The sequence below is a fragment of the Mesoplodon bidens genome (assembly GCF_964165515.1).
Source record: "Mesoplodon bidens genome assembly, chromosome: X".
Classification (NCBI taxonomy): Eukaryota; Metazoa; Chordata; class Mammalia; order Artiodactyla; family Ziphiidae; genus Mesoplodon; species Mesoplodon bidens.
This window is the reverse complement of record NC_138163.1, coordinates 103,646,545-103,667,728: the sequence shown is the minus strand read 5'-3', so window position 1 is coordinate 103,667,728 and position 21,184 is coordinate 103,646,545. Positions and strand designations below refer to the sequence as shown.

The 21,184-nt window shown below is 35.8% G+C and overlaps 1 protein-coding gene across 3 annotated transcripts in view; it reads left to right on the top strand.

The window, feature by feature from the left end:
• The window catches only part of USP9X (ubiquitin specific peptidase 9 X-linked), a 133,889-nt gene that overhangs the window by 30,193 nt on the left and 82,512 nt on the right, over nucleotides 1-21,184 (top strand). For all 3 annotated transcript variants that reach the window (XM_081222648.1, XM_081222646.1, XM_081222647.1), the window contains 8 exons: nucleotides 5,850-6,103; nucleotides 10,151-10,296; nucleotides 12,718-12,797; nucleotides 15,136-15,248; nucleotides 16,550-16,768; nucleotides 19,338-19,453; nucleotides 19,904-20,155; nucleotides 20,232-20,370. In XM_081222648.1, coding sequence (XP_081078774.1) covers nucleotides 6,008-6,103; nucleotides 10,151-10,296; nucleotides 12,718-12,797; nucleotides 15,136-15,248; nucleotides 16,550-16,768; nucleotides 19,338-19,453; nucleotides 19,904-20,155; nucleotides 20,232-20,370 — 1,161 coding nt within the window. In that variant the 5' untranslated portion in view covers nucleotides 5,850-6,007. The remainder of the gene's footprint in view (nucleotides 1-5,849; nucleotides 6,104-10,150; nucleotides 10,297-12,717; nucleotides 12,798-15,135; nucleotides 15,249-16,549; nucleotides 16,769-19,337; nucleotides 19,454-19,903; nucleotides 20,156-20,231; nucleotides 20,371-21,184) is intronic.

The following is a 21,184-nucleotide window of genomic DNA, read 5'->3' as shown; positions in this document are numbered from 1 at the left end:
TTGTAGATGGCAGGATTTTATACCAGGAAAATCAACTGAGGAGCTAGTAAGTGGTTTAAATGATTACCATGGCAGAATAAATCTATTTAATTTTCACATGCTTGTGAAATTTCCTTTGGATGAATTCTAATTTCATTCCACTGTGTTCAAAGAATATACTTAACTTTCAATCCCTTAAGTTTATTGAGACTTAATTTACAGCCTAGCATATGGTCAGTCCTGGAGGATGTTCATGTGTACTCAAGAAGACTGTATATTCTTGCTGCTGGGTAGAGTGTTCTATAGATGTCTCTATGATCTAGTTGGTATATAGTTGTTAAAGTTTTTTGTTTACTTGGTGATCTGCTTAGTTCTATCCATTATTGAATGTGGGGAGTTGAAGTCTTCTCTTTTTTTTTTTTTTTTTTTTGGCCCGCACCATGCAGCATGTGGGATCTTAGTTCCCCAACCAGGGATCGAACCTGCGCCCCCTGCAGCGGGAGTGCAGAGTCTTAACCACTGGACTGCCAGGGAAGGCCCTGAAATCTTTTAACTATTGTTGTTGGATTGTCTGTTTCTCGCTCCTCTGTCATTTTTTGCTTCATATGTTTTGGGGCTCTGTTAGGTTGCATATATATATATAATTGTCTTTTTTTTTTTTTTTTTTTGCGGTACACGGCCCTCTCACTGCTGTGGCCCCTCCCGTTGCGGAGCGCAGGCCCAGTGGCCATGGCTCACAGGCCCAGCCGCTCCGTGGCATGTGGGATCCTCCCGGACTGGGGCACGAACCCGTGTCCCCTGCATCGGCAGGTGGACCCTCAACCACTGCGCCACCAGGGAAGCCCTAATTGTCATATTTTCTTGATGAATGGACCCTTTTATTATTGTAAAATTTTCCTCTTTATCTTTAGTAATATTTTTTTGTCTTACAGTCTTTTTTTTCTGATAAACATATAGCCACTCCAGCTTTCTTATGGTTGCTGTTTTGCATGATGGATATTTTTCCATCCTTTTACTTTCAACCAGTTTATATCCTTGAATCCAAAATCTGTCTCCAATTGACAGCATGTGGTTGGATCTTTCTTATTTTCTTTTTTCTTTTTTTTTAAAATTTTATTTACTTTGGCTACACTGGGTCTTAGTTGTGGCACGCGGGATCTTCGTTGTGACATGTGTGATCTTTTACTTGCAGCACGTGGGATCTTTTAGTTGTGGCATGTGGACTCTTAGTGGTGGCATGCATGCGGGATCTAGTTCCCCCACCAGGGGTTGAACCCAGGCCCCCCCCCTGCATTGGGAATGCAGAGTCTTACCCACTAGACCACCAGGGAAGTCCCTGGATCTTTCTTTTTAAATCCAGTCTATCTTTGTGTTTTGATTGGATTTTATGAGCCATTCACGTTTAATGTCATTATTGATATAGGTGGATTTACATTTGCCATTTTACATTGTTTTCTATATCTCATGGCTTTTTTGTTCCTTTGTTTTTCCTTTACTGATTTCTTTTGCCTTAAGTTAATGTTTTCTAATGTATTTTAATTCCTTTTAATCATTTTTTCCACTGTGTTTTTTGTTAATATTCTTTTAACAGATTTATTGAGACATTCACATACCATACAATTCATCCATTTAAAGTGTACAATTCAATGGTTTTTGTCCTATCAATAATTCTTAAAATTGTGTTTATATATATATATATCACAGAACTTGCTACTTTAACATTTTTAAGTGTACAATTTAGTGGCATTATTTACATTCACAGTGTTGTACAACCATCACAACTATTTCCAAAACTTGTTCATCACCCCAAGCAGAAATTTTTAACTGTTATCCAGTAATTCTTTATCTTCCTTTTCCCCCAGCCCCTGGTAACCTCTACTTTCTGTCTATGAATTTGCCTATTCTAGATATTCATATAAGCGGAACCATACAGTATTTGTCCTTTTGTATCTGGTTTAATTCACTTAGCATGATGTTTTCAAGGCTTATCCGTGTTGTAGCATGTATCAGAACTGTATTGCTTTTTATGACTGAAAAATATTCTTTTGTATGGATACACCACATTTTGTTCATTCATTCGTTGATGGACATTTGGGTTGTTAACACATTTTGGCTAGTATGATTAATGCTGCTATAAACATTTGTGTACATGTTTTTGGTGTGGACGTATGTTATTTCTCTTGAATATATACATAGGAGTGGAATGACTGGGTCATTCGTTAATTCTATGTTTAACTCTTTGAGAAATTGCCAAACTGTTTTTCAAAGGGGCTGTACCATTTTGCATTCTTGCTAACAGTGTATGAAGGTCCCACTTTCTCCACATCCTTGCCAACAATTGTTATCTGTTCTCCCCTTTTTTGGGTGGTAAAATGTACATAATGTAAAATTTACCATTTTAACTTCTGTTTTTGTTTTTTGGCTGCACTGTGCGGCATGTGGGATCTTAGTTTCCCAGCAAGGGATCGAACCCGTGCCCCCTGCATTGGGAGCTTGGAGGCTTAACCACTGGACTGCCAGGGAAGTCCCCTCATGGCATTTTTGTGGGTAGCATTGTTTCAGTTTTAAAGACCTGGAAAATTAGAGTAGTTGTTATTGGCCTTTAAGATAGGGCAGCTTGTAAGGGGCAGAGGTGGGATTTTGAACAAGAGTTATGTTTGAATCCAGAAGTTATTTTTACTTGCTCCATTCTTCTGTCTTGCTCTTAATCTCTCAGCCTAGCACATTAAGGAAAAAGTATCTAATTCTTATGTGATGGTAGAGAGATGGCTGTTAAAAACAGCAGAATAGAGCAGAGTATGCTATGCTGAGACCTGCTGTACCTGCCCAGCAGCGTTGGAAATCTAGAAATATGGGGAACTTAGAGGTAGAAGAAACTGAGAAACCAAGAGACAGAAAGGTGAGAGTATATAAGGGATAGGGATGGCAAGCAGCTTGAGGCTTTGCCAGTGGAATACTTTGCAAGAAGCAGAAGGTGATTTAGTTCTGTGGTCTGAGAGAAAGGTATTTTGTTTGGGGAGAGGTTTCATTCAGACTGCCACCTTTTCCATTTACTTTAATGTTATTTTGTTGAAAGAGACAGTCCCTTAGTTACCACAGAATGCTTTTGTCTAGAATAATTTGTCCTCTGACTTTTGCCAGATATTTTTGATTTGTCTATGGATGGAGAGTTATTGGGATGCATACAGATGGAACAATGTTGAGCATAAACAAAACAACACGAGAATATAATTTTAAGGTGTTTTAACTCAAATAATCTAATGTTAAAGGAGTGCAAAGCAAGAGAGCAGTTAGTGCCATGTGTGTGTTTTATTGTGGGAAAAATATATAAACAATTTACAATTTTAACCATTATTAAGTATAGTTCAGTGGCATTAAGTGCATTAACATTGTGCAACCATCACCACCATCCATCTCCAGAACTTTTCATCTTCCCAAACTGCAACTCTGTACCCATTAAACAATAATTCCCCATTTCCTGCTCTTCCCAACCCCTGGTAACCACCCTTCTACTTTCCTTCTCTGACTGTAAGGTACCTCATATAAGTGGAGTCATGGAGTATTTGCCCCTTTGTGACTGGTTTATTTCACTTAGCATTACATCCTCAAGGTTCATCCAAGTCAGAATTTCCTTCCTTTTTTACACTAAATACTATTACATTGTATGTATATACCAAATGTTGTTTATCCATTCATCCTTGGGTTGCTTCCCAGAAATTATTTTTGAAGAGCGATAACATTGGTTTAGTGGACAAAATAATAGAATTAATTTTTTAGACTTACTGAAACACCACTTTAATTTTGGTGTGCCTCAGGGTTTCGACACTTGGGAATATATTATGCTATTTCTTCCCACCCCCCCAAGATTGTGACCCCCTCACTTTCAGAAGGAGGTGTGTATTCGGGGGGCTCCCAGATGATACTAATGAATCCATCTCCAACTCTTGTGAACGTTAGCATTCTGTTCAAGACCCCCAAGTTCTCCTTCAATTCCTGACTTATACAGTCAATTGTCTAGTGGGTGTTTTCACCTGTTTCAGTGTTGAAAACTGTACTTGTCACTGACATCACTACTACCTACTGTTCTCTACCCTCCCCTTTGAAAAGAAGTAGAAAGGAAAGGAAACTTGAGTCCAGGATTGTATAAGCCAAGAAAGCTCAGACCTTCAAGAAGGGAGGTGGGGGTAGTGGCAGCCAGTTGTGGCTAACGCTAAGAAGAGGGCAAACAGGGTGAACGGCAAGGGGCAGTCATTTGATTACCAGTTAATTGTCAGTTAGTAGAGCATTGGTGATCTGTGAACCAGACCTCCCCCACCCCCAAATGTACATATTTACAAAGCTTTGCATGTAATTTTACCGGAGTTAATCCTCAAACCTATCCATAGACCTCAGTTAAGACCCAGTGGCTTAAAACAGTTTTGATAGCTTAGATGCAGCTAGATGATGAGAGAGAGTGGAAAAAGTGAAAGGGAAGGGAGAAGCAGAGGCATTCTTTTTAAGATTTGGGGGGAAAGGGAAGGACAGAGGTTGGTGATTTTTCATTTCAGTAACAAAGATTCAAGCATATTTATAGGCTAAGAACAAGGTTTCCGGGAAAAGATTGAGGGAGCATCATTCATTGGGGATCATGAGCAGTGGGATCAAAAGAAAGAGATTGGAGCAAATTTGAAGTAGAGAGAATGAAGTTGAATTGGTTAGCTGATATTTTGAGTGGTAAGAAAAAAAAATGCCAGCCAACCCAAAGTGGCTGAAGAAAATGATAGGTGGGTTTTTCTGGGTTTTAAAATTGTCTACTTCACATAAAATTTTTTGTTAGTGTATGTAGGTTGTATAAAAATGGAAAACAAAAGTGAAAGGGAGGCTGTTCAACCATGTTATCTTTTGTTTTTCCACTTTATGTATTAAAGATTTTTCTGTTTTTAGCCTCCCCAGTACCCGATGTTATCGGTCTTAAGCTTTTTATTTTATTATGCCAATTTGATAAGTGAAAGAAAATCTTGTTAGAACGCCATCTCTGGGTTAAGTGATTATATTTAAGCTTGAAGTAAATACCATGGACTAAATGGAAGTGCGGTTGCCTTATAACCAAATATCTATAAATCAGTCAGCTGAGGTTCTCAATCTCGTGGTACATTAGAATAAGTCATGGGGGAGATTTTTTGAAAAGAACTGATGCCTAGGCTTAACTCCCGAATATTGTAATTTATTCAGTCTGGAGAGGGGTTTGGACGTTGGTGCTTTTAAAAGCACTTTGGATGATCTTACTACACAGCTAAGAATGTAGAATTGAGGGTTTGGTGGTATTCCTCTATACACCTTTGCTAGATTTCTGCAAAGAGGAATTCCATTGTTAAACAGGTTGGATCTGTAGCCCTGTCATGGCTCTGGGAGTGTCTGTGGCCAAAACCTTCCCAAAAGGGGAGAGTCAAGGTCATTTGACAAAATAGGTCATATCGGAGGAGTAGTATACAGTTAACAATCAGATTTTATTACTTGGTTTATGTCTTAAATACATTGTAGGAATGTGTATATTCAAGGCATTAGCAAATTGAAGACAGTTTTGCCACTCCATAACTGAATCAAAATGACAACTAAGTGAATACCTTGATAATGTCTTTGGAATCCCAGGAAGAAACTGAAATATTATAAGGCTATACTTGTATGTTTTCTTGACATAACTGCTGATGTACTGTTATCAGTTTATTAAGTTAAATATAGTATTAATGAAACTTGAGCTTTTCAGCTTTGTCCTCTCTTTTATATAGCCACTTTCTCCTGACTAGATTCACTGGTAATATTAAATTCGAACAATTCCTTAGTTCATGTTTTTTATGTCTAAAACAATGTGCTTTTTTTTCTTCTACTTGTAGGTTATGCAATGGTCTCTGCAAGATGGTTTATTCTTGAATTGGAGCTTTTTAAGACTGACAAATGCTGGTACTTCATCTTCTATAAGTGGACTATAATTTCTTTTTTCAAGACAACTACATAAGCAGACAAAATTGCAAAGATCTGCCCTGTGTCGAGTATGACAGCCACGACTCGTGGCTCTCCAGTAGGAGGGAATGACAGCCAGGGCCAGGCTCCTGATGGACAGTCTCAGCCCCCCCTCCAACAGAATCAGGTAGGACGTTTAAGATACTAGTTAAAGCTACATTGATGTGTCTATTATGGGATATTAAATAATGGAGCATGTTCTGAATAATTTGTGAAGTAACCATAAAACTGTTATTTTAAGAAATATAAACATAGGTCTTACACAGTAACAAGAAACTCAAGTGCTGTAGATGGTGATGCTTGGGTATGCAGGTCCCCCTCCCCCTTTTTTTCCTGGTGTCTCATACTATCAGTAATCATTAAAATCAAGTATTTAAGCCCTGTGTCAGTTCCAGAGCAAAGCATTAAATCATTTGATGTAGCCTATGGTTAGAGTATGGACTGAAGTCATATTGCTTGTGTTCAAATTTTAGCTTTGTACCATGTTAGCTTTATGACTTTGGGTAAATTATATGACCTTTAAGCCTCAGTTTTTTAGCTATAAAATAAGGATAATAATAGTATAACTACTTTGTAGGATCATTAAGAGGATCAAATGAAATAATGTTTGCAAAGAGCTTAAAGTAGATTTTGGTATCTAGATTTTTATGCTGGCCTCAAAGCTCATAATATTCTTTCTTCTTCTATTCTCTGGATGAATTTGTATAAGACTTCAGTTATTTCTTCATTAATTATTTAGATTTTACTGGTGAAACCATCTCGTCTGGGGCTTTATTTGTGGAACGGTTGTAATTGCAGATCCAACTTTTTTTTTTTAATAGGGAAATTTTCTGATTTTTTTTTTCCTGGTGGCTTTTGGTAATGTGCTTTTCAAGGAATTTGTCCACTTCATCTAGATTGTCAAATTATTGGAGTAAAACTTTATAATATCCTTTTTTATTATCTTTTTAATGTCTTAGGGTCTGTGGTAACATCTCCTTTTTCATCTCTGATACTGCTGATTTGTGTTCTCTCTCCTGATTACTCTTTCCTAAAGGATTTATCAATTTCATCAAACCTTCCCCCAAACTAATTTTTGGCTTTCACTCTCTCCGCCCTTCCCACTTACATGCTTTTAACTCTTTACTTCTTGTTCCCTTTACTTCTTTTGGGTTTGGATTGCTGCTCTTTTTCTCATTTCTTGAAATGTAAGTTTAGATAATTAATTTTCAGCCTTCTATTGTATGTAATTTTATACTGGGACATATTAAACCACATAAGACAAACATTAAAACTTGTGATATGCAGCTCAAACAGCACTTAGAGGTGAATTTGTAGCTGAGGTGCATACATGTGAATCACAAACTTGCTGCTTACAGGTGGTACATGTTTGTGTAGAATCTGTATGGATAAGTTTTTAGGCAAAAGTACTGTTATTGTAGAGTACTTACATTTGTCATTTGTGGTTAAGTTCTTATTGTCCGGCTATTATAGATTACGTATTCTCTCTATTACAGGTATGATAGGAAAGAGCTGCGTGTGCGCGTGCGCTCGTGCACTTTCCCTCCCTCCCCCCTTCCCCCTTTCATCCTCTCCCTCTGCCATTTTAGAGAAGTGAGCACGTCAGGTTTTAATGTTTTTTTTTCCAAATAAATGTCAACTTTATTCCTTTTCCTCTCCAGTTCCCACTTTTAGGACATGTAATACTTTGTATATGGTCACGAGTCTTGGACAGAGTTGTTAAGTCTTTCCTGTATCATAAATTTGTTAGCCAGTACTCATGTTTCTTTAAACATAGTCTAAAGTTTGTGTTGGATGCCAGAGATTTATATTTTTAAACCAGGAGCTTGTAGCTTGAGTTCCAGTATCTTTTGCTGTCTCTTTTCTGTTTCATACCTGCATCATGCATGGACTTTTAACTTCTTCTGCAGTGTTTGTGGTTTGCATGGCTTTAGACAGAAATTAAACCTCTAACCTTACTTTTATTTTAAGGTGTACTTGATAATTCTAAGAGCTCTTGGGTTTGTGATACTCAGCTTAATATTATGTATCTGCATTATGTCCTCTTCCTTTAAATAGCTCTTTACATTTTTGAGGATGAATGATAATTAAAACAAAAAAAGGAACAAACAAATCGCATTCTTCTTTTTTTGGGGCCGCGCCACTCGGCTTGTGGGACCTTAGTTCCCCAACCAGGGATTGAACCCCGGGCCCTCAGTGAGAGCCTGGAGTCCTAACCGCTGGACCGCCAGGGAATTCCCACAAATTGCATTCTTAACTATCTGTAGAATCTCTCTTTCACTTTCTTATTCTCTACTTGTTAATGTTAGGATTTTAGTTATTTCAGAAGATTTGACACTTACTGGACCAAGAGGAAGCAACCATAGCATTAATCACTACCCAACTTACGGCTTACTTTGAAAATGCTTTTTTCATATTGGCACAAAGGGAATTTCTAAAACCAATCAGATTCTTCACTTAATCTATAATAGTTTTTAAAAGGGTGTTCCCATAGGAGAGAATTTTAGGCTCTAGTATATATAATAGTAAAGCTCAGTGATAAATGAAACAGCCTTGGCAAAGGCCCTATGGGATGAACACTCTTGGGAGATGTTCATGGGAGGGTGCAGACTTTCTGGAATGGAATTTAGTAAAATACATGTCAGTAGCCCTAAAAGAAATAATTTATACTGTTGTTGTAGTAATTATATTTCCAGGTTTCTGTCCTAAGGAAAAATTGAAGTTCAACACAAATATTTATATATAAAAGATTCAGTATAGTTTTGTTTTATGTTAGCAATAAAAATTTCAGAATGTTAAATGTCCCTTAATTTTGTTTAATTAATTTAATACTATGTGGCCATTAATCAACTCTTTAAAAAAGATTGTTTATGATGTGGGAAAATACTCAAATGTTGAATGGAAAAGGACACAGACTTAAGCAAGTATAATCCCAATTTTATTGAAAATTTATACATATATATAGACAGGATTTTTGGGGGGTCACAGAAGAAAAACTGCAAGGAAATAATTGAAAATGTCATTGGTGCTTATCTGTTGGTGTGGTATTGCGGGTATCTTAATTGTTATTTTTGTCTTTAGGATTTCTGTGAGCATGTATATAATACATATATACCGGGGAAATGGGCCTTTTTAAAAAGTAATGAAGCAGACTTCCTAAGTTACATACTTGAAATGCAAATATTTCTATTGGGCTTCTAAAACTTGAATTCTGTTCTATAGATTTTTGCCTTGAAGCTAGCCCTATAGCACCTGCGTAGTGTTCGCCATCTTAAGTAAAAGTTTGCTATTTACTTGCAAATTGGCTCTATGAGTTCATATATAAACTTTGTAAGTAGAATATATTAATGGTGGTATACCCACCTATCTTCAATACAAGTACTTATTTATGCATCTGTTCAATAAATGCTAAAATGATAGGGAAAGGGGCCTTCTTTAAAAGGGCCATCCACCTACAGTAGGTAGAAAATACAAGAATATACGAGTAAAAGTCAGCTTAAAATTTAGATTAGTCTCAATTTGAAAGAGAAAAATACCATCTGCTTTCAAAATTAATAAGGGTCATAAAAGTTCATTCACTTAATTGTGGAAATATTGTGCACAGCTAAAGTATGGGGGAAAGAAAAAGAAGCACAAAGAATGAAGAATGAAAGAATAAAATTAGCCTTATTAGTTGAAAATGATGTGACTTATTTAGAAACCACAATGAAGTTTTAATTGTTTGGATAATAGTTGGAGACTAGGGGAATTGTGGAATAAAATTTATTTTTTCTCTTCAGAATGAAAAATAAATGTTATGTCAGAAACTTTAATTTGTAAAATGTGTACAATAATTTCTATCATGAAGGGCTCATACAATGGGAAATGTAGGTGGAGAAGCAGTATACACTGTGGATAAGAACTCAAACTTTAGAATTAGACCTGGATTCAGATCCTGACCACAGAATTGGAGCTATGTGACCTAGGGCTAATTACTTATTGTCTGAGTTTGTTTTTTTCATCTGTTAAGTGGCAGAAGAATACTTCCTTAGGCTCTTGAGGATTAAATGAAATTATTTTAAAGCATAGTAGCACAGAGACTGCCTGAAACATCATAAACTTACAATGATCATATCTTCTTTAAAAGCTTACATTATTTCCCCCTAATCTGTGTTGGTGTTTGAATTTAATTAAGACTTCATCGCCTGATTCTTCCAATGAAAATTCCCCGGCAACTCCCCCAGATGAACAAGGTCAAGTTGATGCCCCACCACAGCTTGAAGATGAGGAACCTGCATTTCCACATACTGACCTGGCAAAGTTGGATGACATGATCAATAGGTGAGTTGATTTTGTTTTGCTTTTTAATGTGTGTCATACACAGGAAAAACAAAAGTATTTCAGCACAGTGATTAGTACTAAGAAAAGAGGAAGAGTGGATAGGAATATCCCAGTAACCATACTGCCTCCTTAAATAGCCTTAACATCTTAGTCATTGCCAAGTACTTTGCAACTCATGGTTCTTAATGGATTTAAAAAATGAAAGGAAGTATCAGTGTCAATAAAGTGTTCAGATTAATGATGATCACCCTAGCTGGTGTGTTACTGAAGTAGAACCGTATGTGTGATTTCCCTTACTGGCATGTGGGTTACTGGATGACTTTAATACTTTTTGCATGGCTCTGAGGTAAACCAGGTCATAAGAAGATTGAGTTCCTCAGAGCCTGCCCCCTTGTGAACCCTTGATTAGTTTGAGACATTTAACCATCTCAGCTATTTGTTTCTCCTGATCTTCATCTCAGGGGAGTGGTTCAGAGTATACATTTTCATACTCATAGTACAAACATTCACCCACACCCACCTCCCCGCCCCATGCTTTTTTTTTTTTTTTTTTTTTTTTGGCCGTACAAGGGCCTCTCACTGTTGTGGCCTCTCCTGTTGCGGAGCACAGGCTCCGGATGCACAGGCTCGGCGGCCATGGCTCACAGGCCCAGCCGCTGCACAGCATGTGGGATCTTCCCGGACCGGCGCACGAACCTGCGTCCCCTGCATCGGCAGGCGGACTCTCAACCACTGCACCACCAGGGAAGCCCCCGTCCCATGCTTTGATTATTTCGTGTAAGACTCTGAGAGTATGAAAGTTTAAGCTTGTGTGTATGGGAAGGAAAAGATTTAAAGAAGATAAGGGAAGAGCATTTCAGGGAACCATCCTGCATGTCTCTGGTCTTCACCAGGCTGTGAGCTCAACAAGTGAGTCCTAAGGAGGTGTGACACATCCCTCCAACCCCCCAAAAGAAAAGTAATGAAAATACACTTATAGGCACTTACTTGCCTTAGTAAGTTTACTTTTTAAAAGTCAGTTAACACCATTACATATATAATGTCAGGGGAAATAGAAACCCTTTGTGTTTTTAAAAAAACATTCTGATTACAGTAATATAATTAAGTACATCTTGTTAAACATAGAAATATATTATGTCAATAATGTTCTTTGTAATTTCCTCTGTAGATACACACCTCCCAACCAAAAGTTACTACTAACAGTAAGGTGTACATTCTTCCAGGTTGTCTTTCTGTTTATTATCATGTGTGCTGCTTTCTGTACAAATATGGAATTCTTACTATAATATCATTTTATAACTTGTTTTCCTCACTTCATTTATTTTAAATATTTTTCCTATTAATAAATATATATTTAACTCATTGTTTTTAAAGGTATGTTTGAAAGAACACATTAATGTGATTCTTTTGGCAGATGCCTGTAGTAATGGTATATAATGAATTGGTCAAACAAACAAACAGTTGTATAAAGTTGTAATGTCCCTGCCCATTCTCTGTAGCAGAGTTATCATAGCAAAAGGTTGTACTGTTACTTTTCAATTTTTGTCTAGTGGTTGCTGATGATAAAGTGTACTTCTTATGCTCACTCAAGGGCAAAGTTGCATGTTAGCAAATCTGCAAGGGGAGAGAAACACAAGTGATGTTTTTTTATGTAAATAAAAACAATGAGAAAGGGTGGTATACATTGGTTTCTAATAGATTATGTGGTCATGGAGCACTTTTTATCAAAATGGGGTTTTTTGGAGCACTGGGTAAGTTGGGTGGTAGTGAGGGATGAAGGGGTAGGAAGAGGATGGACTCCCAGATGGTTGGGCCGCTGGCACTGGGAGCAGAGAAAGCACCACCTGGGTGTATGCTGCATCGTTGTTTGAGGGAGGAGGGTGCCTGTGGAGGCATAAAGACTTGGAGACCTACGTCTAACTTAACCTTCAGGAAAAGTTGATGAGGCAGAAATTAGTCATTTGCCACCTAGATTTTTTCTTCTTTATGAGGAAGTGGATGACAACTAAGAGGTTCATCATGTCTCCTTTAACCTGAATCCTGAAAGAGCACTTTCCTATAAACTCTAACAATAGGTATCCATTTAAGTGATACTTGATTATTATAGTAGTTTTATATTCTAGTCATACTTGATTATTATAGTAGTTTTATATTCTGTTATTAAAATAATTTTATTTTCCCTTCTCTCATTGCTATATCTTTTGTTTGACAGTTCCTTAAAAAATTTTTGTTTGTAGAGACAACAGATGATGCTTAGTCCCACGAAGCAGATGTTCTGCCAACCTTGTGGTTTTAATATTTTAGTTTCATTTTAATATTTTCATGGTGAGCTAAGTGAGTAATTGTAATTAGTAACTCATTTATAGTGCCTCTTTCAGTGTTCAACCAATAAACATCTTTTTATATTATTAAAACTCTTAGGCCTCGATGGGTGGTTCCAGTTTTGCCGAAAGGGGAATTAGAAGTGCTTTTAGAAGCTGCTATTGATCTTAGTAAAAAAGGTAAGTTTTTAAATGCTCTTAAGCTTTCCATAATGTATGGTACTAGCTAATAGTTTCACTTCATGCCTAAAGGCTTTTTCTGTGTATTCCTAGGCTAGAACATTTAACTAAGTTTTCTTGCTATGGCTTATGATTTGTCCCTAGAGCAAGGGTTCATATCCTTCAGACAGCCTTCAAGGATGTTTGTGAACTTCCTGAAGTTATACATAAAATTTGTATATATTCATATTTAAACTGTCTAGCTTATGTGTTGATTATTCTTTAATACACAGAAAAGGTTTGGATTTTCTCTAAAAGAAAAAAAGACCTGAAAGATGAGGTCCTGTGTTTTTTTAAAAAAATAACCCAATAAAAAGGAATCATGCTGTTATTCTTGTCTAGAAGTAAAAGCTTAATTTTGGAATTAATCATTATTTTTTTCAGTGACTAGTTTTCTTTAGGTGCAATTGAATTCTCTTAGCAAAGGGCTACTATTGTAATATCTACTCATTTTTAAGGCATTGGAGATTAAAATAAACAGCAATAATGTTTCAATTTCTGAAATAGGGTAGCCATGGATATGTTCTAATTATCAATAGGAATTATCACAATTGAAATTAAATGTTGTAAAAATTATTGTCTTTAGTACCTTGCTTAAGTCTGTCTCATTCCACGGCAAGGGTAAAATTTCCTTTGCCTTAGAGTAATTACCCTCCTTCATTTAAGGAATGTGTCGTTACACTTTACTAATCTTAGAAAACCAATCTAATGAGCTATGAAAATGCATATCAGATTACCATTGTTTTCACCACTCAAATTTCTTTTGTTCATTTACACATTTATTCATCAATTCAGCAAATTTTTGAAGACTTCTGTCCTAGACATGTTTTAGGTCCTGACTGTACAGTGATAGGTAAAAACACACAATGGTATTTCATTTAATATCATTGACATTCATTAGACATGCAATCCCCTCCTCCTCCCCATATTTCTTTGGAACCGTGGTTTATTTTAATTTTAGGCAAGGTTCAGATTTTTTAAACTACAGTACTGGGCTTAAATGTCATGTCTGTTGTACAACCAAAATCGAATAATACTCTTATGTTCAAATTGAATGGCTTCTCATTTTGTCATCAAGAGTTAAAGATTATTTTGTGTGTCTGGGGGCATGTAGCTCTGTTGCCTTTCTGAAATCAGGTGAAATTAAAAGAAAGATATAGGGCTTCCCTGGTGGCGCAGTGGTTGAGAGTCCGCCTGCCTATGCAGGGAACACGGGTTCGTGCCCTGGTCCGGGAAGATCCCACATGCCACGGAGCGGCTAGGCCCGTAAGCCATGGCCACTGGGCATGCGCGTCTGGAGCCTGTGCTCCGCAACGGGAGAGGCCACAACAGTGAGAGGCCTGCGTACCACAAAAAAAATAATAATAATAAAATAAAATAAAGATATAAAGAAACATAGATGTTGAGCCAGTGGAAGAGACTAATATGGAAGATGATAATTTATCTTTAATCAATGAAACTCTTCTGTAGAATAGTAGAATAGTATTTGATGTCAAATGGATAATGTACAACCAAAATGAGATTTTAAAAATAGTTGAGAAACGTCACTTTTTAAAAAATTTTTATTAATTTTATTTATTTTTGTCTGCGTTGGGTCTTCATTGCTGCGTGCGGGCTTTCTCTAGTTGCAGCGATTGGGGGCTACTCTTCGTTGCGGTGTGCGGCCTTCTCATTGGGTTGACTCCTCTTGTTGCGGAGCACTGGCTCTAGGCACGCGGGCTCAGTAGTTGTGGCTTGCAGGCTTTGTGGCTTGCAGGCTTTAGAGCACGGGCTCAGTAGTTGTGGCACACGAGCTTAGGTGCTCTGTGGCATGTGGAATCTTCCTGGACCAGGGCTTGTACCCGTGTCCCCTGCATTGGCAGGCGGATTCTTAACCACTGCGCCACCAGGGAAGTCCCCAAAAAACATCATTTAAAAAAATTTTAAGATTTGTTGTCAGAGAGTAAAATACTGTGAAGTATTTAAATCCCCTATCACATGGTACTCATAACCATTTTGTATTTAAGGTTGGTCCAGTGTCATAATTTGAAATAGTTTCAATTCATCTTAATATTACTTGGATTAATGTACTTTTATACAGTTAACTATTCTTGAAATTCATTGAAGATTATTTTTGTTTCTGAATCTGTTACCTTTTTGACCTCTTATACATAATGCTGTGAGTTTTTTTCCAAAGCTAGTCAGCATTTGTTAGCTGTTACTGAATATTTTACAATTATTACTTTTTATCATGTAATTGAACATTGTAAGACAACCAGAGAAATATTTTGTTTACATTAATTTTTCTCCCTTTTCTTAGGCCTTGATGTTAAAAGTGAAGCATGTCAGCGATTTTTTCGAGATGGGCTAACAATATCTTTCACTAAAATCCTTACAGACGAGGCAGTGAGTGGCTGGAAGTTTGAAATTCATGTGAGTCTTTCATTTGAATTTTAAAAATCAGATTTATGTAGTGATGAGTGTGTTTTCTTATATAGTATATTTGGTTATATATTTGATCCATTAATTAAAGGATTTTAAAATGAGAAACTTTAAAAATACTTTTCATTATAATTTTTGTTGAAAGAAGCATGATCATTTAGAATGAGTGTGAGATTTAGAGTTAGAAAACATTGGTTTAATCTGTCTCCTTGGTTCTCAAGTGCCTTGTGACTTTTGACAAGTGACCATATTTCACTGAAAATATGACAGTTGTGAAATGCACCACTCACTCACTTTATGTACCACTGAGGAAGGAAAACACCCAAGATGGGGAATCTATTATCTGAGACACAAAGGGTCAATGCAGAGAGATAAACTTAACATACAGAAAGAAACACCAAAGAAACCTGCACATTTCAACTTTGGCACCTGGTAGAGGGGGAAAATAACTCTTAAAAACTTAAACCACAAGCCAGTATTCAAACAGTTTTGAAGCCTGAATTCAAGTCAGAGTTGTGATACAAAAAATATCAAATGGGGAACTTAAAGTGGTCTCAGGTTGGTGGTGTCTCCAGATGACTGGCAGAAACCAAGACAAATCTCTATAAATACCTTCAGTCTAGGTAAATGCACTATGCATTGATTATGTGATGCAATCAGATTCCAGAGATCTTAAAAAGTGAAAAGAAATGTGCATTTTTAGATTGAAGTACCATAATTACTCCAAGTCTCTGTTCTTGTTTATAATATGGAAATATGGTTATAAATTGTGAATCAGGGCATATTTTTATGCCCTGTGAACTATTTCTCAAATATAACCATAGCATAAAAATACCAACATCTTCTAATTCAACATGTAAGTTTTTAAGTATAGAATGGAAACTTTGGGAGTGGTATCAGACTTTTGCATTGAGGCGTAGATAGCAAACCTACTCCACCTGGGATATTTGATGATACATTGTTTAGATTTTAGAATTGTTGCCTCTAGTCGGAAAATTGCATAGAGAAAGCAGTGGTAATTTGCATCTTGTCTGGGGACATAGAGCAGTGCCTACTTCATTTTGTAAGTCATTGCAAATAGCTTTTGAAAGTAGGTACTATATAAATTGTAAAGTAAATGCTAATTTCTTTTTTGATATATCAATTTGATCCCCATATTAGTAAAATTAAGCATAACTCAAATGATCGGTATAGCACAATTGAGAGGTCATTATTAAGATATAATTAATCAAGATCAGAAGATATTTCTGTTCGGGATGGTTTGATCTCATTAATTATTCTGTATATAACAGAGGTGTATTATCAACAATACTCATCGCCTGGTGGAGCTATGTGTGGCCAAGTTGTCCCAAGACTGGTTTCCACTTCTAGAACTTCTCTCCATGGCCTTAAATCCTCATTGCAAATTCCATATCTACAATGGTACACGTCCATGTGAATCTGTTTCCTCAAATGTTCAGTTGCCTGAAGATGAACTCTTTGCTCGTTCTCCAGACCCTCGATCACCAAAAGTGTGTTGGTTTGTTATTTTCAAAGTTAAATATTACAGTTGTTTTGCTCTGCTATAGACCTTTAAATGATCTGAACCTACTGTTAACATGGAGGAGGGTAATTTCACATTGCTCTTAAAGGGATTTTGCATTATTTTGTAATTTTTTTTTTTTTAACTTAAAAATATTTTTGGCTTTCTCCATGTAGTTAGTCCCCATTGTCTTCTGCCCAGCCTCTTGGGAAATAGTCATAATTTGGGTTGGTATGAAACAGAGCATATTTTTCCTTTTAAATAAGAGTAGAGTAGGAGATTACTTCTTTGACCAAGGCCTGGCTAATGTGTCATAAAGCTATAGAAATTACAAATGAAAGCAAAATAGCAAAACTTACAGATACCAATGAAATATATATAGTATACATAAACATAAAAGTTCTCCAATGTAAATTTTCTATGCCAGCATAAACAGAATGTACATTAAAAAATGCATCCCTAAGCTGTACTTCTTTTAATAAATATTAAATAATTAACCATATATAATTTTTAAACTTTAGAATTTAGGAAGACTTTTTAAATATTGATGACTTTATTTTTTTAAAAAACAGGAAGATTTGAACATATATATATATTTGGTTTATTCTGTTAAAAGTGGAAATCATCAAAACTTACTGAACTTAGAGCTGAGAATTTCTGGTATTTCCCAAGGTTCCTATTGTTGCCACTTCAGGCTTTTTTTGTTTGAGTAAGTCAAATTAATATTTAAATAATGGCAATCTCTAAAATATACCTGTATTTTTTTTTTTTAATTTTACCTAATTTTTTGCTCTGTAGGTCAATAGTAATCTTTAAGAGTCTGAAAGGGTACAAGTTGATTTAGGATGGCTTCTGGTTGAAGACATTTTTAAATATCTTTGAAGCCTAGCTTTTCTTGAGTATTATTAATTTTTGAGTATTCCTAATTGCGTAAGTGTACATTGCAGCTGAAAACATATGAGATTAGCTTTAGACTGATTCTTTACTTTGTGCACATACATATACTGTGTTATATATACATAACTGTTGAGTATATCAACCTAATTGTCTCATTCCAGTTACTGGAGAAATAAAAATACATTACATAATAAGTATGTACTTTCTTAGAATTGCTGAATGCCAGAAGGGACTTGGTGAATTAAATGCTCAGATTTTTAATTTTTTTTTTAAATAGCTTAATGATTTATTGCAAAATGAGCATCCATGTAACCCACTCAGGTCAAGAAAAATAGTACATTGTCACTCCCCGGAGGCCCCCTTCCACACTCCCTCCCAATCATTGCCCCCTCTGGCCTTCCTAACATTAAGTAATGTCCTGACTAATAAAATCATTTCCTTGCTTTTCTTTATAGCTGGACTCAAGCACATGTCCATAATCCCTGTAGTTTAGTTTTGTCTATTTAAAATACCTTATGAAAATTAAATTGACATAAATTCTTTTGTATCTGACTTTATCTCAACAGATTTCTTTGTAAGAATCAGAGTTTTAATTGTTTTGATTTAGCCTTTTATGGCCAAATAAAAAGGAAAACATAATGAACTTACATAGAAATACGGTAGTTGATTTATTTGAGAATTTAATTGATTTAGAGTCTCATAAAAATCATATCAGAACTACCATAGTGTCTCTTTAAAGCAGTTACCTTTTACTTAGCGTTTTCCCTTTGTCCTGAACACTGCTTTTTGTTTGTTTTTGAATAGCTGTAGAAATTATTTTTTGCTTAAGACTTAAGTAGAGAAAGTGCCCCTTTTTCCCCCTCTTGTTTTTCTTCCCTCAGTGACTTCCAAAATGTGGCCTTTTAGAAGAAGGCAAGGAATTAAAGGTTGTCTTAAGTACATGACTCTTTAGATACATTTGATTCTTTTATCTGTATAAGCTTTTGATTCCTTTTTAATTTGCCTATCCCAGCTGCACTGTACTTGTGAGTTACTTGCCATCCCTTAAAGAGGTTGAAAGAGAATTCTTACTATTGTATTGTGGTACCTCTAAGATGAGAACTGGGTTTATTCACATGAGTCAAAACAAAGCATCAACCAGCATGTTCTAGTTAGGAACAAAAAATAGAATACCAGGGATTAGTTTTTAATGGATAGGTCACTCTTTGGCTTTAAGATTATTGTATTTCTAGGGTGTTTGTAGTTATTCACAACTACAACAAAAAATAAATTCAAGCAATCTCTTAGGTTACCAAATATCTTTTTTTTAAAGAGTCTTTTTACCCCCTTAAGTTTTTTAAAATACCTTCAGATAATAAGGTATTCTTATATGGTGGGGTCTCTGAGATAGAAACGTGGCTTCTAATTCCTGTTCACCAGCTATATCGTTACAAACAAACAACTGTGCCCTAGTGATCTACTACTTATGCTTTTCTCACAGACAGGATTACTGTGAATAATATGCAATATTTCGTGTCTTTTTTCAAAGATGGTTTTACATAATAATTTTCTTTTATTGAATTTCCTGTTTCTAGTATGTTTCAATCAAGAAATTACTTCAGATAGCATTTTTCCCCCCCAAAAGCAGGAAGTTAACTTTTTTATTAACTGTATTGTTGCAGGGTTGGCTCGTGGATCTTCTCAACAAATTCGGCACTTTAAATGGGTTTCAGATTTTGCATGATCGTTTTATTAATGGATCAGCATTAAATGTTCAAATAATTGCAGCCCTTATTAAGTAAGTTATGTTTTAAAATTAATCTTCAGTGCATTATAGAAATTGCTACTTAATTGCTTGATAAAAGTTGTTTCTTTTTTCAAATGTGGATTCTTCTCTTTAGCTGGTAACTTGGATTTTTTTATTTTTTAAAGGAAATACTCTGGTTTATTTTATTTTTTTATTTTTTATTATTATTTTTAAAAAATATTTATTTGGCTGTGCTGGGTCTTTGTTGCGGCACACGGGATCTTTGGTTGCAGCATGCGGGCTCTTAGTTGCAGCATGCAGGATCTAGTTCCCCAATCAGGGATTGAACCCGCACCCCTGCATTGGGAGTGCGGAGTCTTAACCACTGGACCACCAGGGAAGTCCCCAGATTGTTTTAAAGTAATAGGTACAATCTGAGTTCAATCCTAGTTGAATTGTAAGAAATTGAATGTTAAAAGATTTTTGTCTTTCTTGTTTCAGACCATTTGGACAATGCTATGAGTTTCTCACTCTTCATACAGTGAAAAAGTACTTCCTTCCAATAATAGAAATGGTTCCACAGTTTTTAGAAAACTTAACTGATGAAGAACTGAAAAAAGAAGCAAAGAATGAAGCCAAAAATGATGCTCTTTCAATGATTATTAAATCTTTGAAAAATTTAGCTTCAAGGGTTCCAGGACAAGAAGAAACTGTAAAAAATTTAGAAATATTTAGGTTAAAAATGATACTTAGGTAAGATATTTACCTCTTGAAATAATTATTTATGTGAATGTTTAGAATCGTATTTAACACTGAATTTCTCTTACAGATTATTGCAAATTTCTTCTTTTAATGGAAAGATGAATGCACTTAATGAAGTTAATAAAGTGATATCTAGTGTATCATACTACACTCATCGGCATGGTAACCCTGAGGAGGAAGAATGGCTCACAGCTGAACGAATGGCAGTAAGTCCTTTGATTCTACTTTCATGAATAAGAATCTGTCTAAGGCAAAAATCAGAGTAGCTCTACTTAAAGTTAGTAATGTTAATGAAATTGGGAGGTGTTTGGATTGATTTACAACTGTTAATCCTGAGAACTTTTTGTGATAACATGGTTTATTATTTGGTATATTTGGTGGTATATAATTGTTTGATGATAATGGATAGCTTAGCACATCTTTTATAAGCTTATTGCCGAATGTAGGTGTTCTGAAGTAATTATTAGCTTGTCGGGTGGGGTTGAAATTGAGTAAATATAGGTGATTTGGGGAATAGATTGGGTAGTATCTGGTAGCTATTGAATGAAGTGGCCTATTCATTTGACGAATTCCACTTAAAGATTTTAAAATAGGAAATATAATTATTGGAATAAGATACACATGAGTTAATGTTTTGTCATCATTGTAAGGACTTTGCTTAAGCACTTATATTTACATCATTTTGATGTTGAAAGTTTAGGAAACTTTATTTACCCTAGATAATTTGCATATATTATAGTTTAAAATGAATAAGAATGCTACTTAAATATTGGTTGAATAACTTTAGTGCATACTGTCTGACGGTACTGAGGAGACATCTGTAAAAGAACTGTCCTTGACCTCAAGGAGGCCTCAGTTTAATAGGGAAAACAGTGATTAGAATGTGATAAAAAGTATGTGGAGGATGCCTAGACACATTGGCCCTGTGTTAGGGGATCAGGTGGTAGACATCTAGTTTTGTGTATCTGATTTGTCTGTTCACCTTGTGGAAAGTCGGGCACAGAGCTACTCAGTGTGGTC